Source organism: Doryrhamphus excisus, chromosome 21 (assembly GCF_030265055.1).
Source record: "Doryrhamphus excisus isolate RoL2022-K1 chromosome 21, RoL_Dexc_1.0, whole genome shotgun sequence".
Taxonomy (NCBI): Eukaryota; Metazoa; Chordata; class Actinopteri; order Syngnathiformes; family Syngnathidae; genus Doryrhamphus; species Doryrhamphus excisus.
The window spans coordinates 14,856,021-14,874,404 of NC_080486.1; the positions used below are offsets into that span (position 1 = coordinate 14,856,021).

General features: G+C 45.1%; 1 protein-coding gene and 1 long non-coding RNA gene across 5 annotated transcripts in view; one reads left to right on the forward strand and one right to left on the reverse strand.

The window, feature by feature from the left end:
* LOC131108445 (connector enhancer of kinase suppressor of ras 2-like) overlaps positions 1-18,384 on the reverse strand; it is a 28,723-nt gene that overhangs the window by 4,910 nt on the left and 5,429 nt on the right. The window contains exons 3-23 of one of the 3 annotated variants that reach the window (XM_058059392.1): positions 16,956-18,061; positions 16,601-16,681; positions 14,692-14,793; positions 10,259-10,422; positions 8,938-9,140; positions 6,732-6,819; positions 6,367-6,408; positions 5,818-5,937; positions 5,699-5,758; positions 5,449-5,517; positions 5,148-5,294; positions 4,450-4,562; positions 4,218-4,375; positions 4,033-4,122; positions 3,267-3,481; positions 2,563-2,614; positions 1,316-1,491; positions 989-1,062; positions 845-916; positions 709-776; positions 123-220 (exon numbers count right to left, since the gene is read on the reverse strand). In XM_058059392.1, coding sequence (XP_057915375.1) covers positions 123-220; positions 709-776; positions 845-916; positions 989-1,062; positions 1,316-1,491; positions 2,563-2,614; positions 3,267-3,481; positions 4,033-4,122; positions 4,218-4,375; positions 4,450-4,562; positions 5,148-5,294; positions 5,449-5,517; positions 5,699-5,758; positions 5,818-5,937; positions 6,367-6,408; positions 6,732-6,819; positions 8,938-9,140; positions 10,259-10,422; positions 14,692-14,755 — 2,073 coding nt within the window. In that variant the 5' untranslated portion in view covers positions 14,756-14,793; positions 16,601-16,681; positions 16,956-18,061. Of the gene's footprint in view, positions 1-122; positions 221-708; positions 777-844; positions 917-988; positions 1,063-1,315; positions 1,492-2,562; positions 2,615-3,266; positions 3,482-4,032; positions 4,123-4,217; positions 4,376-4,449; positions 4,563-5,147; positions 5,295-5,448; positions 5,518-5,698; positions 5,759-5,817; positions 5,938-6,366; positions 6,409-6,731; positions 6,820-8,937; positions 9,141-10,258; positions 10,423-10,486; positions 10,874-14,691; positions 14,836-16,600; positions 16,682-16,955; positions 18,062-18,384 lie in introns of those variants that run through there. The other 2 variants (XM_058059390.1, XM_058059391.1) reach the window with 2 other exon arrangements.
* LOC131108453 (uncharacterized) lies at positions 9,813-16,181 on the forward strand. 2 transcript variants are annotated; one of them, XR_009120461.1, is made up of 3 exons: positions 9,813-10,662; positions 14,252-14,341; positions 14,457-16,181. It is a non-coding gene; the product is annotated as an uncharacterized LOC131108453 (long non-coding RNA). The 2 variants fall into 2 exon arrangements; XR_009120462.1 differs by lacking the exon at positions 14,252-14,341.

Below are 18,384 nucleotides of genomic sequence, written 5' to 3' on the forward strand. Positions count from 1 at the left end.
AAGTTTAAAATGTACGCGTGGGTTGCAGAAGAGCATATTTTTGCCTACTCTGCAGCACCGTATGTTCTCGTGTGTGTGTGTGTGTGTGTGTGTGTGTGTGCGCGCGCGCGCTTGTGACTCACCGATGGGGGCCGTGGGTAGGTATCATATGGAGGTGGCGGGCTGTCCTGTTTGGGGCTGGAGGTGGCGTCATCCTCATGCTCGCTCTCGCTCCAGTAATCTGCAGGGAAACCCACGCACATACTGTCAGATGGAGTACTGTACATTTTACCATACTGTTGACTTTGTTTCACAGTATTTGCAAGTATTTTTAACACTGCCTCACATACTGTATTAAGCACATCCCAACTTGTGTCGTTTTCATACACAATCTGCAGTCACATCAATCTAATGTTCAAGTGAAGGACGTTCATAATTGCTGTGTTTCACTGTCTGCCATCTAGTGGCTGTTCTAATAACTGCAGTTCTACACTTCAGCACTCCGTCATCGACTCTAACCCATGGCAAAGTGCAAGTGCACACAGTTTTATGCCTGTTGTCCTTCTGCAAATGTTATTGTTAATGTAGCTAACATCACCCTGCCCTCAGGAGGTTGAGCTGGAAATCAGCCACTGGCTATAATCTTGCATACTTCCATGAAATGATTGATGATTAATAGGCACTGTCCCTGTCTTTTTGAAATAAATCTACAAACTGCTGAAATCTCACCTTGCTCCTGGCGTATCCTCTCTCGCTCTGCGTAGCCCACAGCGGCCATGTTCAGTCGACTCAGCCACCTGACAGGCCATGAACGGAAGGACATTTAGAACACACACATACACACACCAGGGGTTTTGGAGGGTACCTGTTCATGTCGTCCACTCCATCTGCTGCAAAGAAGAAGCTCTTGACCTTGGGGTGGCACGCTTTGAAAGCACTGGAGATCACAGTACACACATTGAAACACACGTGCATTTTCACCAACTTGCAAACAGTTGTGCGCACTTACTACTTCTTGCGGCATTCACTGGCGCGATCAATTTTAAACTCCGGAAGACTGACAAAGCCCTCTGCTTTCTCGTCCTGCACACAAAAAAGTTTAGCTAATGAGAGCAATACAGCAAAACCCACACCCCAAAACACGTCCCGTTTTTACGTCACTGTTCTAAACTTGCTGCAGACTTTCCAGAGCAAGTCCCATGTGTCATATTGGAATAAAAGGTTTGACGACAGTGCCTTTGAGCGCTTTTTAAAACAACCTGCACTGTTCCCATTAAGCGGCAGCTAGCGCCTATTTATACGTGAAGGGTGAGTACAAAGCCCCGTGGTTCTCTACCTCCTCGTTGATGTACCAGTACAAGCAGTTGTCCTTCAGAACAAACCAGTACTTCTTCCATTTATGAGAAAAGTAACCCTTGGCGTCTCTCTTCCGCCACAGCCAGCCCTCGCAGTCGCCTCGGCCCAGCGCCTTGCAGGACACGCGCCTGCGACTCAGGGCGGCCAAACTGCGTCCTGGAACGATGAGAAAACTTACATGAGCATCAAACTCCGAAATACAACCTGGCAGCTGCTCACTCTCGCCAATGCAGTAAGCTCAAATGTGTTTAAAAAAGGCTTTTCTGCAGCCTGGAACAGTCCAGAATCATTTTTCACAGCGGACTCCTTGTTAGAGCCTGCAGGCAACCGAGATCCAATATTCTATTTATTTTACAGGAACACAATATAGCTCAATACTAGCAAAAATAATGAGACTGCAATTAGTTTATATAGGCTACTGTACTCTCACAGGCCACTAAAGCCTTTACAAACATAATAATGGTCCATTTCAATTACATTTAATATGTTTATTATTGCAGGATAAGCAGTATAGAAAATGGAGGTTCATTATTTCCATTGCAGTGGTGTACCAACACACCGCATAATAGACAGACTTTCTTTATTGTCATTGCACAATACCGCTAATGTTGTACGTGTGGGCGTACCTAATGTTGTGGCTGGTAGGTAAGTGTTAAGGGAGAAGCTACATTTGATTTTATTCATGTTGTGCACAGCAGAAAGAAGAGCTTGGCAAAAAGTGAGCAATATTTCATTACCCACTTAAGAGGGGGATTTGGCCATTTCATTCCAACTATTATTTATTTCAAAGCTTTTTCTGTCTCATTTTGTTGACACAGATCTGTGCTGAAACATGCAGATGGAGCTAAAGCTTTCTCGTCACAGCAGATGGTGACACAAACCAAAGGCCGGCGGGACACACAAACAAAAAAAAAAACATGTTTATAGTCTCACGCAATGAGGCAAATAAACTGATATAAGTGAGAGCAAAAATATACTCCATTTAATTGAAGTGGGAGGACGTGTAAACAAACAACTCACATGTGGGAGGCCAAAGTATGCTGGGAGGGCACTTGGATATTTTATCTTTGATATTAATCTGTTATCAGTATCGTCTGCTTTGGCTTGGGAAAAAAAAAAGATCATGCCTACCATGGCCAGCAAGACAATAAAAAAAAAACATGAGATCCTTTTAACCAGACGCACCCTAAAAGCAGCAGCTTTTCACGGGTTTGGAATGAACCTTACCTTTATTCTTCTTCCGAGTCTTTGTCTGCATCGAAGAGGCCTGCTGGTACGTCTGACAAGGGAAGCAGAGAAGAAGAAGAGAGTCAGGAAGGATGTTGATGATCTGTGACCTTTCTGACTGCACAGCTTCTCGGGCAGTAAAGATGATGGATGGTTGAGGAGCAAGGAGAGCAGGCGGAGGGCACACAGGAGGGGAATTCATTTGCAGATCTTCTAAACATAGATCAGGAATAAAAGGAGGAGGGGCACAGGAGGACGTCGCTCCGATGGACGGAAGTGTGAGAACTTTATCAAGCGAAACATGTTGCCGTTGACACTAAAAGCCAACCTCCCCACAGTTCCCTGTGGGAGAACGTTAACAGCGCCGACGTCACAGCGTCACAGCAAATACCGGCGCCTGGAGCTCAGCCATTCACGGGCCGCCACTCGCCAAAGACTCATGACAAGGGGCCCGCATACGCCTACTGACATGCCATCTGCCATCACAGCAGCAGCACCCGACGCGCACAAGGCAACACGGGCACGCAAACAATTTTCCAAGACATACTGTCAAGATGTATAAGATCAGTGGCGGCCAAGCGAGCCGTCTGCGGATGAACGTGGCGCGTCAGCATTCACCAAGGTCGTGCTTTGCGACCGCAAGACGGCCGGGGCTTATTTGTTTCTTTGAACCCTTGCAGCCTCGAAACACGGAGGTGGCTTACGTGATAAATGGAGGCGGGGTCTCTCGGTGGCGACTCTCTTTGATTTGCCTGGAGGACATAGTGGGAGGGGCTTTGGCTGTGGTGGCTCCGCCTTTTGGCACGCCTGGCCGTGTCATTGGACCGCTTGCCAGGGCGGGCCGTGTGGGACGCGTAGTCCTCCGAGCCCAGTCGCTGGTCGGCGCCAGGCAGGCCCACGTAGCGCATCAGCGACGCCTCTGTGAAAGCAACCATCCAATCCCGTTTGAGAAGCATCAGGAATCCATTTTTTTTTATCCGTAATTAAAACTTGCAGCAAAGTCAACACAAAATCAAAATGCGTCCCGGTACTATGACTGTGTTTGGATACAAGGACAATACGTCAACGAGCTAATTTGTGCATAATTCCCCCATGCCGCCAGAGAGGATGTCGGGGCATCATTACTGATACCTCCAGTATCCCTCCCTGCCCTGGCCTGGTTGCTAGGCAGCCAGCGGGCAACCAAAAGAAGTGAAACGCTGACAAGAGCTGCTGTCAGCGTTGCCATGGCAACTGCGTGAGGATTCAGGTGGACAGGAAGAATAGTCTTTGGATTGTATGATTTCTCCTATTCAGTCTTTCATTTTCTCAGCCTTTGTGCCAACTATCTTCCTTCCTCTTGCCATGGCGTGCTTTATGCTAATCTCAGGGAGAATTAGAGAGCACCCAGAGCTGCGTTTATCTCCAAAACCCCTCATCTCCTCATTATGCCGAGGTGGGGACCTTAGGCACGCACACAAACATGCTCACCTCTGCGGCTTTCACGGTTAAGCTTGGCGGGGTCTTCGTAGTCGCCCCCCCAGCTGCACTCCACTGGCATGGAGATAGGCCTGAGCCTGCCTGCAAGCAGCCATCCACAATGAGATCCTTGTCACTTCCATCACTCGGGAATGGATCGGAAGTGTTCACAGTCAAGTGGACAACCAAGTCGCTACCATATGTCGGAGTGGTGCAGTAAACTGGCTCCTCATCTTCTCGCCGCCGGGACTCTTGATCCAAGAAGGAGTTGGGAGAATCAGATCGCTTGGCGCCACCGCTGATGCTGCTGTGGCCGCGGGACGCTTCATCACCGGACAAGGCGCCCGTCTCGTCTCTATGGCAAAAGCGAGAGGAAAGAATGTGAAAGAAAAGCGGACCCAAGTCCAAAATCCTTGATGGCTTCCTTACCTGGGGGCGTAGGGTTCCATGGGCGGGGGTGGGATGTAAAGGTCCTGGAGGGCGGAGCTCTTTGTGGGGGTGTCTGAGGGTGTGGCCGAGCTGCTGCCCGGGCTTCTGGTTGGCTGCAAAAAGTAATCAATACTTTATTTACAAGAATATTTTTGTACAGTACCTCCCAGCTAAACAAAATCTACACAATCATTGTTACGACCACAACCATCAATGACTTTCAATAAATGGAGGAATTTGCTTCATCATTTTACTACTAATAAAAACATTGTGCTGACCAGGTTCATGGCCCCAATTTAGGGATGCTGTGAGCACCATGTAAAGAATGTAGATAAGAACATGCAATCAAGGAGAAAAACATGAATGAAGTGATGAAATTATGTAAAGCAACTGTGCAAACAAACCCTTGACTGGAGAGACTCAAATAGCAGCTTTGTGTTTGCGTGTCTAATCCAAGTTAATTATGGATGTACATTTGCTAATTTACACACAGGGACAGACAGTGGACAGTGTGTACGCTTATCACCCCCCCGCCCCCCCATTTCCCTCTGGTGTGATTCATCTGGCAAACAAAACCAGTCCTCTGACCCAATTACACGCTTTAGCTGAGGCTTGAGCGATGCGATGCGAGCCCGGTGGGGATAAAGTGGGCCAGTTGTTAATAAAGTCTATAAAAGGTAGAGCGTGCCCCCCCCCACCTGCAGAGCCAGGGGCTTCCAGCGCATGTTCTTGAGCAGGGCCGGAGCCGAGCTGAGCGTGCTCTGTGGGCGTTTCTTCAAGGTCAGGGACACGACGCCCTTGTCGGCGCGCAGCGAGCCCACCAGGTTGCGCAGCTGCCAGCCCACCTGTGGATGAGGGGGAGAGGCACACTTTTTTTATGCATTTGGTGGATGCTGTTATTAAACTCCTTAAGTCTTGAAATTTCTCATACAAGTCCACAAACCCAATGTAATACTATGTCACACACACACATCTAAAATGTTTTTTTCTTTTACCCACCACAGTCTGATGATTGACTTGAATGACTTCATCCCCCGCGTGGATCTTCTTACAGCGGTCGGCTGGAGACTACAGAAGATGCAGGACAACACAACCGTGAGCTGAAGCCAGCCTATCGATCCTGGCACACTTATGTCATCGCTATGGAACTGGATACGAGGCGGGTTTGGGGCTATTCTTGGAAACAGGTTACTGTATCCTTGAGACTCAACATTTATAATACATGCTGTATACCATAATAGCTTCTTACCCCCTCGGTAGTTCCAGTGATCACATGGAGGCCGTCATAGGTGGACTTGATGTACATTCCCTAAGGGACACAAGACAATAGTGTGTGTGGTTCACGCATCGCAAATGGTATTGCCATACCAGGCCTTCGGCGGGTTTGACGTTGGTGAGGTGGACCAGCTCCAGGTGGGCCGATTGGGACACCAGCGGGTCCGACGACACGCACACAATGTGCTCGCACACCTCGGACAGGGTCTTGCACTGCAGTGGATCAAAACAAGGGGTGAGGGTGCCACTTAATTACTGGTGGTTTACCGTTACTGTTAATATGCTGTAACTTTTTTGAAATGTAATTTGACAAAAATATATTGATTTGTTTTCTTTCTCATAATGACCAAATTGAAATTGACGTTTTAATACATTGTATTTTTTCCTCATAATATTACAACTTGCATTTTTTTATTTTCCTGTTGAATTTTATGCAATTATTTTTACCATGTGCCAAAACCTCAAACGGTAACTTCTGCATCATACTAGTTTGGTATTTAGGACACAATATGTGAACATACAACTTGAAATGAGAGAAAGAGCGGTTAAGCAAACAAGACATGATTTGTTTTCGAAGAAGTGGTGTTCAGTGTGTTTACTTCAATGTGAATCTCAATCAAACAAGCGACAGCTGAAACTCACCACATGGAGGATTTTATTCTCCGTCTCAAACACTGTACAGTCCTGTTGGGAGGGGGGCAGACAGAATGTTTTGTGACAGAGTGTCGGGAGCAGAACAACAACGCAACACGCCATGCTGTCTGCGCTTGGCGTTATACTGAACCCTTCACCTGCGCACTAACAAATAAAAACACTCCCACGCAAACACACACACACTAACAGAGCTCCCTGCGTTATTTATAAGCCCGTCAATTCTCAAAGACAGTCTGGAAGCGCACAAATGGCAAAGAAACTGTCTCGCTGACAGCCTTAAGAGCGCAGCATCACACCCACGCCAACACACTTGAAACAATGAGAGCCGCCATCCTTGGGCCGATTCCACCAACCTGCTGCACGATGGTGGTGAGCTCCAGGCAGAGCTGGATGACATTATTTCGGGTGACCGAGTAGTCTGCCACCGCAGCAAAAGGAGACCTGCGGAGAAGATACTGTAGATCAGACTCACAGGAGGCTTCATTAGGAACACCTGCAGGTTCTAATGAGAGGCAATCTGTACATTTATGGCACATTTTCTCTACGGTTAGCAAGATTCTTATCACTCTCTGGGCGTAACCAGGTAAGTGGGTCGTTCTATTCCGGAGATGCACCGCTTTGTTGACGGCTTGTCATCATCATCCTCCGGGATTTCAAAAGTTTTTTTTTTGTTTACTGCACAAAACTGAACACAAGTACAGGACAAGGTGCCTCCTTTTGCACTGAAGACCCAGATTTCAAAAACGACCACAGTCCCTGGTGCTCAAGTCTGTGGTGCAACGTGCCATGTGGGTCACCACTATTGAGGCTGTGTGCTATATTTATATTTATACGCAGGACCTAAGGCTATACGCAGCCTGCTGGCAAACCATGGGGGCCTCCAGCCACTCTGACAACAAACATTTTGAACGAGGGCCATCAAAATAATACAAAAGATTGTAAAAGGTACTCCGTTCTCTGTCTCCACAGATGATCTGTGTATTCATTTGTATCCGGTAAGACTCCATTTCAAATACAATAGTGATAGACTGGTCTATTATTCGTCAAAACATATTGAAAAGATGTGTGATGTAGTATTCTGGTCACTAGGTGGCAGTAATTACCCAACACTGCATGAAGTCAGCAAGTTGTTGTCTTTTTGAGTTTAGAAGAAATCAAATAGAGGCTAACTGTTTAGCTTGCTAACTCACTGGCCGTGTCTTATAACTGCATGTATTGTAAACAACCAATAGGGGTGGAGAGGTCACTGTATGTGTGTGATGTAATCTCTACAGGGCTCTAAAGTTAAACTGTATCTAGAAAGCCAGCTATAGATGGAGCTGAGAGTTTGGTCCCTGTGTTATTCAGCAAACAGGCTAACTTAGCATTATGTTGCGGTAAATGTGAGTAATGCTAGCGTTTGTTTACGCCTGCTTTTGCCCTTCCAATACACTATTGTGGCACCCTTGATACTAATTTGGTAAATTGGTAAAATGACTACAGTGTGGGAGCTTTAAAAGACATTCACTTTCATTATTTGATGCTGGTGCTGAAATAAAGTATTTCAAGTTTATTACTTAGCGTTCGCGTCAAGCCATTTCTCAATCAAAAGGTGCATCACTGGATAACATTCTCTCCTCTGCAATAAAGCAGCAAAATGCATTCCTCTCAATAATTCATCAGCAGGTGTTAGTAAATGCGCCCATAAAGCGGAAACGACGAGCTGTGAATTTCTCTCCCTGACAGACGCAAAAGGCGTTCTTTTTCCTGACGACCGAATGTCGCACATAAAGTCTGTGCGCTGCTTAAACAGACGTCCAAAAGTGGCAGTGGCTTCTCCAGAATATTCATTGACGCGTTGGGCAGACTTGTACGTTAGCACGCTGTTCTGGTGCCAGCACGTCAGCATTATTAAAGTCACACTGAGTGGCGAGCATCAATGTCTGCTGGATCGATGCCTTCTTTATTGCCATTTTACAGTTGCATCATTGTTACGTGGGCGGCCGCCTGTGTACTCGGCGCATGCAGATGTGTGTATCTCTGTGTGGGGGTGTTTATGCCTCCAGTCCAATTTGACGTGCAGGGCCCGAGGACACAAGTGGGCGTCTGGCATTTCAAGACCTTTTAGTTTGTGTGTCTGCGTTGCCAGTGATTGTGTGGAGTCATGGTTACATGATGTGACAGTGAGGCCAAGCAGAGAAACGTCTTCACTCCGCCGTGGCAGGGAATCGATTTGAACTTCATGGGATCCGCCAGAGTGTGATTGGCTGTGACAGGAGGAGGGGATTTCACGCCTTTTCCTTTGCTCGCTTGCAGTTGCTAGGTGTATCCTGCATTGCAAAAACCTTGACAGTAATCAAACCTTGAAAGGGCTGATTTGAATAATAACCACCACAGGTATTCCCCATTCACTTGCTTTGGTTGCCAAGGTGACTGAGACTCAATGTACTGTAGGTGATGCACCATTGCTGCAAACAGAACGCACGCTAATAATGCTCGCTAATGCATGACTATGTGGTGAAAGATTTCCCTTAACTACCTTGACATGCACTCCAAATCATAACCGAGTGGGCGTCTCACCTATCCAGCCAAGCTAGCAAGCTCTTAGCAGCAGTGATGAGGTCCACCACCGAGGTCAGCAGGTCATTGGGGAGCCGCCGTGACGTCCTGCTCTCAGACTGGCTGCTGCGGCGGCGTCCGGAGATGAAGTTTTGCAGGTTTTTGGCTGAGGCGCCGAGCTTGTGAGCTAGAGTCCTAACACTCTCAGTCTCCAAGCCGGAGTTCTGGACACAAGCACACACACACAAAAAAATATTGTTCTTTTTCATGTTTTACACACCATATGTCAAAGCTCTCAATGTATTATTTTTTGTGGCAAACGAAGGCCAAAAAAAATTCAGGAGGCCGACTCAGTTTGCCCAGGCCTGGCACATTTATTTAACAAGAAAGATAAACTTGTGAAAAACACTGAAATAAAAAAAATAATAATTGAGAAAATGAATTACCTGACTTCCCACAAAGAGCACGAAGAAATAATGTATTCACTCACATCAATGAACCACCATACTGCAGCAACACCACCATATTACTCTGTCCTCCCCAAAGAAGCCCCAGCTGCTCCTTTTATAGGGCTCTCAATTTGCCCAGAATGTCCCACTTTTGCCCGTAGGTTGGTCTACAAAACACATCTAATCATGTAACTCTTAAAACTGGATTTCAACAATATCATCTTATGTGAACCCAATGCTACTACAACTCCCCATAAAACATAAACACATACATCTATTTCCCTACCCGAACCCAAGATTAAATACCCATCAAACCTTACCATCCCCTCCCTCAACCCCAGTACATGGTATGGTCTGATGATGTCACTAATGACATCACCAACCCTATAAAACACAGAGACTCAAGGCGGCTCCTTCCCAAACATTCCTGCAGGTGACTTGGTAAGTATCCGCAGGTAAGATGAACTCTGTACGCCTGTTCCTAACCTAATGAATCCCAATTCAGCTTGAATTAACAAAGCACTATCAATGACATAACTCTCGACAAACAATGAATAAAATAATACAAGGGACAAGTGAGTTCTAACTCTAATTCACTTTGTCACAAGAATGTTTGCCTGAGAAGAAATTCTAACCTTGAATTGAGACCGTTGACAAGTGCTTGATGAAACTGGTGTAAAAAGCTGACGGAAAGATGGTTGGCAGACCTGATGTATACCTGACATGATATATATCAGGCTGATTAAAAGGAGCAAAGAAGTGAAGGGGATGAGTTCAGTGCTCACGAGCAGGCGCTACAGATGCAGAATTTCAAGTACATTTTGCTTAATAGGGAATTTTTAAAGGCTTTATTGCATCATCTGAATTGGACTTGAACACAAAAGTACACTCACCAGTGCGCACAGCAGGTCCACGGCCTCCAGTATGAGTTCCTGGTGTCCGATGCGAGACACTCCCAGGTCCTCCAGTTCAGCGTGGCTGATCCTGAGCAGCCTCTCGCCACACACACCTCCGCGCTCAAACACGCACACATACTGCTGCAGGCAGTCGTCCAGACCTGCAACAAACACACAGGGTTAAATACGCGTGTTCGGGTAACATCTAACAGACTTATCACGCACTTAGGTTTGTGTTGTGTTGTGTAACCTGTTGTGAGTGCGTGTGTTTGTGCAGCTGTGCAGAGCCACTGTGCTGAGTCAAAGGAAAGCAGTCCAAACTGCTGTGTTGCACCGCGTCGGCTGCCAAAACAATGAATGTATCCAGCCTACGACCTCCGAATAAACACGCCTCGTGAAGGGTAAGTATGCGCACACGCTTCCAAACACACACACTCCCCCGAGGAGCGAGCATTGATTTCCCCTGCTGCTCAGAGCCGGAGCTCCATAGCACACTCATCTGTCATAACCCCTCCAACCCAGATACAAACACAAGGAAGAAAAGGAGAAAAATTCATAAGGTAGTCGCTAAACTGAAGCAAAAACACACACACACTCCCTTGTATAGAATTTGTCGACTCTTGCATCTGCAGCCTAAATGACTATCTTCCTTATAAATGGCAAACATCCACTTTAAGGGCAAAATAAGCATCAACATTCATTAAAGTAAATCAGGTTTTATTGCTATCGAGCGGTAAGTGTTCAGCAGCGCCATCACCTTCTGCAGCACTTTTAACATTTGTGGCATCAGAACAACACTGGAGCGGCGCCAAATGACTCGTTGTGTCGCACCGCTTGGCTGGAGGTTCCAGCGTTGCTCTGGAAGCACTCCAGAGGCTTCACGTCCCCATGGCGTCCTTGTGAGGACAACACTGGAGTAACACAAAGCCTTCAGGCTCCGGCTGCGGCGATGCTGTGATTGGTCGGCTTGTAGTACAGGTGGTCCTCGGTTTACGGAGTTCCCTGTTACAGCGTTTGCATGAATTAATTAAACTTATTTTTGGCCTCAAAGCACAAGACCATGGTACCATGCCATTTTTCCAAGATATCTTTAGGCTTCATCAAGGTAGCCTGTTTTTTCTTTAATTCTTCTTCGATTGCATTCCCGCTATTTTTTAACAAACTCACTACCAGGCGGGTGTTTTATCGAGTGTTAATAGACGTGAGGCCAATTAAAACAAGGTGAGGGTGTTACTAGAACGCTAAAAGAGGCATACGAGCAGAAGGTGGGCGGGGTGCACTCTGCGACCAAAGTTGGCCTCGGCGTCGCTAAACATGACACCGTGAATACTGATGAGGAAGCTCGTGAGTGACATCACTGGAGTGCACACGCACTCGCCCACGTGGGAACGAAAGGAACATGAATATACAGCAAGAGCAGCGCTGGCCCCGATTGCACTACTCAGTCATTGGGGAGCAAATCATGCACATTTCTGGATGTCATTCATATTGATGGATATGCTTTGTGAGTGAGATGCCGAGGCAGTCTAAGGTTTTGGCAAACTTAAGAAGGCGTCTAAAGTTTAGATTGGTTCTGTATTACAGGATTGTGTAGATTTCCACAAAACCTTGAACCGCTACCTAATTGGCTCACTAGCTTGCTACGGTAGCGGCGGCATAAGAATGATTGGGGTGTTATTTCATGTCTACATAGTTCTAATAAAGGTAAAGCTTGTATTTAGAAAGTCATAAAGATGTTTTTTATGCTCCAACTATGAAAATATTAATTTTTTTAATATTGTATCCTACTATGCAAAAATTCACTTACTGCGGTCAGATGTGGAAGTTAACTGTGATAAATGAGACGACTATTATGAAAAACATGTTTTTCTGTGTTCACAGGCTAATGGCGGTTTGGGTAGTTTTTGCAGATCCAGGTTGAGGAACCTCTGTATTTACTGTTTGCTGATAGATGCATTTTTGGTAGTTCCCTTTTAAACATTAAAATGATGTGCTATTATGTAAAAACAAATCTAAATACTATTTAACAGCAGAGCTTACATATACTGTATACTTATTGCAAGTGCGTGATTCTGCCATAGTTCCAACGTATGACATACTGTTTAAATTGCATTCAATCAAATGCAACTTTGTATGCAAAGTATAACGCATGTGCTTGATGAGCGGCAACAGAAAAAGGCATGATTCATAGCTGACTCACACACTCAAACTCCTACAGATGCACACTTTGCACACTTTTCTCAAGAGCAGGCGAGCCAAACTCCCACACACACACACACACGCACACACACATGCGCACACACCCTCAAATGGGCCGTCACTCTCTCGCTCACAATCACACACACGCACTTGGCTGTTAAGAGGTGGTCAACAACAGAGCCAGCCTGCTACTTAGGTTATGTTGTCATGTGTTCTGAGGCTTCTGAAGTTAAAAATGTGGAAAAAGAGCGCCCTTTTATTGTGAACATGCGGGATGTTGGCAGAAACGCGCTCACAAGTTGCCAAGTTGAATCCTGCCATCTTGGATTGTTTGTACAAAACAATATTACGCTTTTATTCAACTAGATTGTTCTCCGTTAAGAGTCATTAATTAGAACTAATGCAATATGTTTACGCCAGTCAAAGATCCTCTATAGAACAGAAGCAACCCAGTGTTTTTAGGGCCTATTGTAAAAACTCTAGTCACAGATCCTCTCGATGACAGGAGAGCTGTTTTCAAGATAGGACTGCAAAAACATGAATCAAAGTACCTCGAAATCAGTAGTGCTAGCTCCGGGATTCACCATCACCCTCAATGACAAGCGGAGACTCAGATTGACTCAGATTTTTCTAATATCTTATTTAAGTGGACTGTTTCAGTTTCAAAGCTGCCTAGGCACGCACACACACACACAAGGTGCATTCTGGGACATCGGGTTATTAGATTCTTTTTTATTTTTTGCCCAGGCTCTTGGACTAAGGGCCGATTACAACATGCTCTTCATGCTTCTCACACAGCTAAACACTCTCCAGGAACAATCCACTGTAACTTTAGGTTGCTTAGACCAATTACTGCAAAATATTTTCACCACATTCTCCCCGATTGGTAAAAATGGCAATTTGTTACACTATGAGAATCACTCAGATCAACATTTCATAATAAATCCACACATCGCTTATGATGATCAATTGTGAAAATGCAGCAACTTGTGAGAAACCTACCCCTCCCTCACGGCGCTAATGTGGATCGTGCCAATGCTGTCGCAGGCCAACAATGCCCAGACCTTTTGGCCCCAGCGCCTGTGGCATATGTCACACATTGTCATACATTATCACACAAACACACGGTGTATCATGTTTCCCTGTGTTGCCAGACACACCCAAGAGGCCCGCAACATGGATCAAATACCACATCAAGGCACGGCACACGCGTGTTCTTGCAGAGCGCCTTCTGTTAGGGGCGGTGCACACGCGCCTTCTTGTCAGCTGTTGTGCACAGACGCTCCGGGACGGAACAACTCACCACCCGCCCACATGCTGACCACACACATAAACACACATGACCAACAGCTAACCTCAGGATAAAAAAAAAGCGCATTGTGGAACTAATCTCGGTCACGATTATTTGTTTGCATTTGAGCCGATGAGTCACTCAATGCATTGCCTGACCTGCTTTTTGGACAATATCAATATTCAAGTAGTCATTTTGGCCATTATCATTATGGTATTAGCAATTAAAAAATGACATTTAATTAAATATATAAAAACAATAATTCTAGAAAATGCTTTTTGGGCATCGTCAGCAATAATAATAATATCACTAATGTTATATTTTCGTCCAAACAAAAGTGTTATTTCATGTGAGGGGTGAAAGGTCACAGGGGTTCACAATTTCAGTGCCTTTTTAAAAGCCCAATTAATTGTTTGTTGATGAGGTATAGAGTTCTGTATCAACTATAAATCATTGCATATTGGTTGAAATTTTGCATCGCATTTGACTTTTCTCTCCAGTATAATCCGTTTCAGTTTGGACAACTGTAGCAGTAGCAATAATAAGAATGGAGCATGAAGAGTAATGGTGCCCAGTGGACACTTCATTAGGTACAGTCCAATGGGATCCAATGCTTTCGCAAAGATGATAAGCTTTACTTTGGACTCTATTGCCCATTGTAAGTGTACTCATACGCATTGCTCTCTCCATTCTCGTCTGCAACAGGTCTTCCACTTAATGACAAGATAGTTCTGCAATCTTCACAGACCTCCAGGTGCACGCTGCCAAATTATGCATGACTACCATCTCTGATCTGCTGTGGGATATTTGAGAAAACACGATCACAACGCATCTTTGTTCTCTGAGGAAAGTTAGTCATCTGCTGTCATGACATCACCCTGTGAGTGATTGACACCTCCCACGGCAAGCGGCATCTCCGCATCATCATTTCCTCACCCACCTTTCATCCAGTCCACCACCTGGCTTGCGGTCCACTTGCTGACCGGCTCCATCACCAGCGCCATGGGGCAAACTTTCACCACCACCCCCTTTCACCTCCACCCTTCAAAAAAAAAAAAAAAATCTCCGTGGGTTGGCCCCAGAAGAACCCCCCCCCACCAGCTCCACCACCTTCCTCCAGGGCCAGGTGACTGCTTTCCACACGCCTCCCCCCTCCACCTCTAACAGCCCGTTATCCGGTACATTCCTCAGCTCGCGTGCATGCCGGATGCCGGCTCTCCTCTTCTGTCCTTCCTCTCTGCTTCTGTACGCCGTCACGAGCGAGTGGCACCGGGCTGTGTCGAGACGTGTGTGTGTGTGTGTGTGTGAGGATAGATAAGTCACAGCATCTCTCTCTCTCCCTCTCTGATGAAGCTGTGCACGCTCCCCGTGGGTGGCTCCACGTACATTATGACTACGAGGCGATGGTGCAGATATGATGGAGGCAATGTGTGTGACAGGGAAACACTCCTTTTTTCTGCTTCAGCTGGCTGTGTGGGAAAAAATAACGAATCCTCAGCTGACTTCCTCCTCCTTCCGCTTCATCCCCTCCCTCCATTCTTTCAAGAGGCTGCAGAGAAAAGGTGGCTGCTCCTTGTGGACTTCCGTCCCCAAAAGGCTTTATTAAAGAGGACCCATAAGTCCCACAATAGCGTGGAAGTTCGACTGTTAAAAGTGCTTTTAGTAACGTCGCTTTAATGCTAATGAGCTGTTTGTCCACAAGTGTGCGTCTCCAAGAAGCGCTATTGTACACTTCTGATTAATTTAAGATGTGTAGCAAATTGCTATGCATATTTTTTTTAACAAAGCTCTTCTCCTGTAGGAACGCTCGAAAGTAAAAGACATCGGAGCAGCTTTATGCCCGAGGAAGCAAAAGTGGAAGTAAAAGGTATTCCGTTCCAGACTCATCCACGTGTGGCAAAAAAACGTGACTGAAACCGCTCATAAAAATGTCTATTTTTGACACACGGTTCGACACCCCCCATCGCCACACCCCCACTTGCAACACAGTCCAGATTTCATCCAGGAATCCCCGTGTATCGTGACAAATTGGTTCCAGACAAAACCACGATAAGTGAATTTCTGCTAAGGATGCATTATTTACAAATCAAGTGTTTTCATAATTAGAGCATAGTTCACCTGTTTAAAAACCTTCTGCATATACTTTTCATTATTAGAGCCCTCTAAACATAAAAGGATACCCTGACTGTGTGTATTTCCTAATTTAGGAGATATAATCAGAGAAAATAAGCCACTGACGATATAAATGAGACTTGTGCTTGTGTGTTTGTCGCATGTGGAACCGATCAGGAATTCAGAGTTAAGTGTTAGCCATATTAAAGCCACAATGGTATTATGGTTATGATGATGATGACATTGATTGTTATTATTATGATGACTGTTATTATGCCTGTTGTGTCATTCAAATCTGCAATAAAGGCCGGCAATCAAGTCTGGTGCGTGTTATTAGTGACACCTAGTGGCCAGTGTAGCTACAGGTCACCATCGTCTTTTAAACTCTATTAGCATTTTAGTTCATTTGAACATTTTTACTTCTTGAATATGATTCATTTAGTTCAAGAATACGTGAGAATATGAATATGTGCTTAAATATGCATTTTTCTGACTAATACAAAGTTCCAACCACTGATTTATATTTGAAAAATTAAAAGAGGAATGCTAGAATGAAAAAGTAAATATGGGGTTTAACATTATTAGAACCCTGTAGACATGAAATAACACCCCATTAGTCACTTTAACATATATTTTCTTCACTATACATTACACAAGCTCCGGGATCACTGCAGGGAACTAACAGGCAGCCATCGCGAGCACAGTGGGGTAGAAGGACAAAAAAGGCAAAACCTTACCACTTCCACACGAAAAGAGAACCTTTTTTTTCCCCACTCGACCTCAGCCACGGCGTGCCCGTCTCAGCCATGGCGTGTCTCCTTGCAGAATGAAAGGTCATCTAAAGTCATGCGTCATAACACTAGTGACACCAAGATCATAATATTACATACGTGTGGTACCGTATGTCTGTTTTCTGACAAAAAAATAGGCTAGTAATCATTTATTAACTACTACTAAAAAAAGTGATATAGTGAAGGAGAAAGAGTGTAACCGCAACATAGCGAGGTACGAGTGTAATTTGCTTGACCTAAAATCTGAATGGCAAATAGTGAATGTGCGGGGATCTGCTGTATTAACTGAGAATGTACTTACCGTATGTTTTCACATCTTGTGGCTGTTTACACACTTCCCTGCTTTTATTGTCGCTGTGGGTTCGACTTCCCGATTGATAATCTTCCTCTTTTTAATTTCATTATTGCTGAAAAATACACATTAGGGAACAGAATACATTTTTTACTCTGAAATAGTGCAGCCTTGTCGGTGTTACCTATATGACAGCCGTATCAATAAAATGAATTGAAATCGGAAAATCGGAAGGATGTTTGGGCTCCCGCTCATGCAGCTTCACCAGGGAGGCCTGCACCGCCATGTTACAAACACCACTGTCTTGCTGTTCACTGGCACCCAGTTAGTCAATAATGGCTGTGTGATGATGCATCTTCAGTGAATCGTGAGTATATACTGCTATACAAGCTGTACACCGACTACTCTAAATACTTCTATTCATACAGTATTGTCGTACAAATGCTTGCTTAACTGTGAGGCTGTATTCCCATCACACTTTTTTATTGTTTTTTTTTAATTGACATGACCAACCCGCCCACTCTCACTGCACTTGGGAAGCTGATACCAATCGCTTCCTGCTTCTCAAGGCCGATACATACCTCCTACTTTTTACCATCTATCTGTTACACTCCTGGACTGAAAGTGGGATTTAACAAACTTTAACTTTAGATTTGTCCTTACAAAATATGACATCACTACTGTCATGAAGAAATCACAGACCCCTTTTGTCCTCAGGTAGCTTTCATTGGAGCAATTTTTTAAATTGGTTACCTGATTCATGGCATCTGTTACAATGGAGGAGAAACAAACCTTGAACACTCTTCTAACTCTTCACCTGTCCGCTTCTCCCAGCTTCCGCCTGTTCGACGAGCATAAGGACGTCCTGATCCTGGTCTTCCTGGAGGACATCCCCGTCTGTGAGCTGTCTCCTTACTACTGCATGAGGAAGCTGCTGAAGAAGCGGTCCTTCCTGAGCTGGCCCCGGGCCGCCCAGTGCACTGACCTGTTCTGGCAGAAGCTCCGCCAGGCTCTGAAGGCCAAAGAAAGTCCAGGTGGGGAGATGCTACTGCTGACTGTAGACGAGTAGTGAAGATGATGGTGACAGCAGGCTCGAGAGGCTCATTGAGGGGCTTCTAGAATGAATAAGGGAAAAGCAAAGAGTTTATATCAGTTACAAAAAGCATAACAAGGAGGAAGTTTTGTTGTGAATAGATACAATTAAGCTAATTTGCGTTTGGTGTGTGCTTTATGTGAGTGTATGCTTGTAAAGTCTTTCCTGCTTGCAATACATTGAAAATACAATGAATTAAACGTGACATTCTACTACACAGCAGTATATAACAATATTCATTTACTTTGTGAAACTAGCATGCAAGTTAATTCAACATGTATTTCAGTACTAGTATAAGACACACCTAGCCAAACTAGCTTGTGCTCATTAGTTAAGAAAAACGCC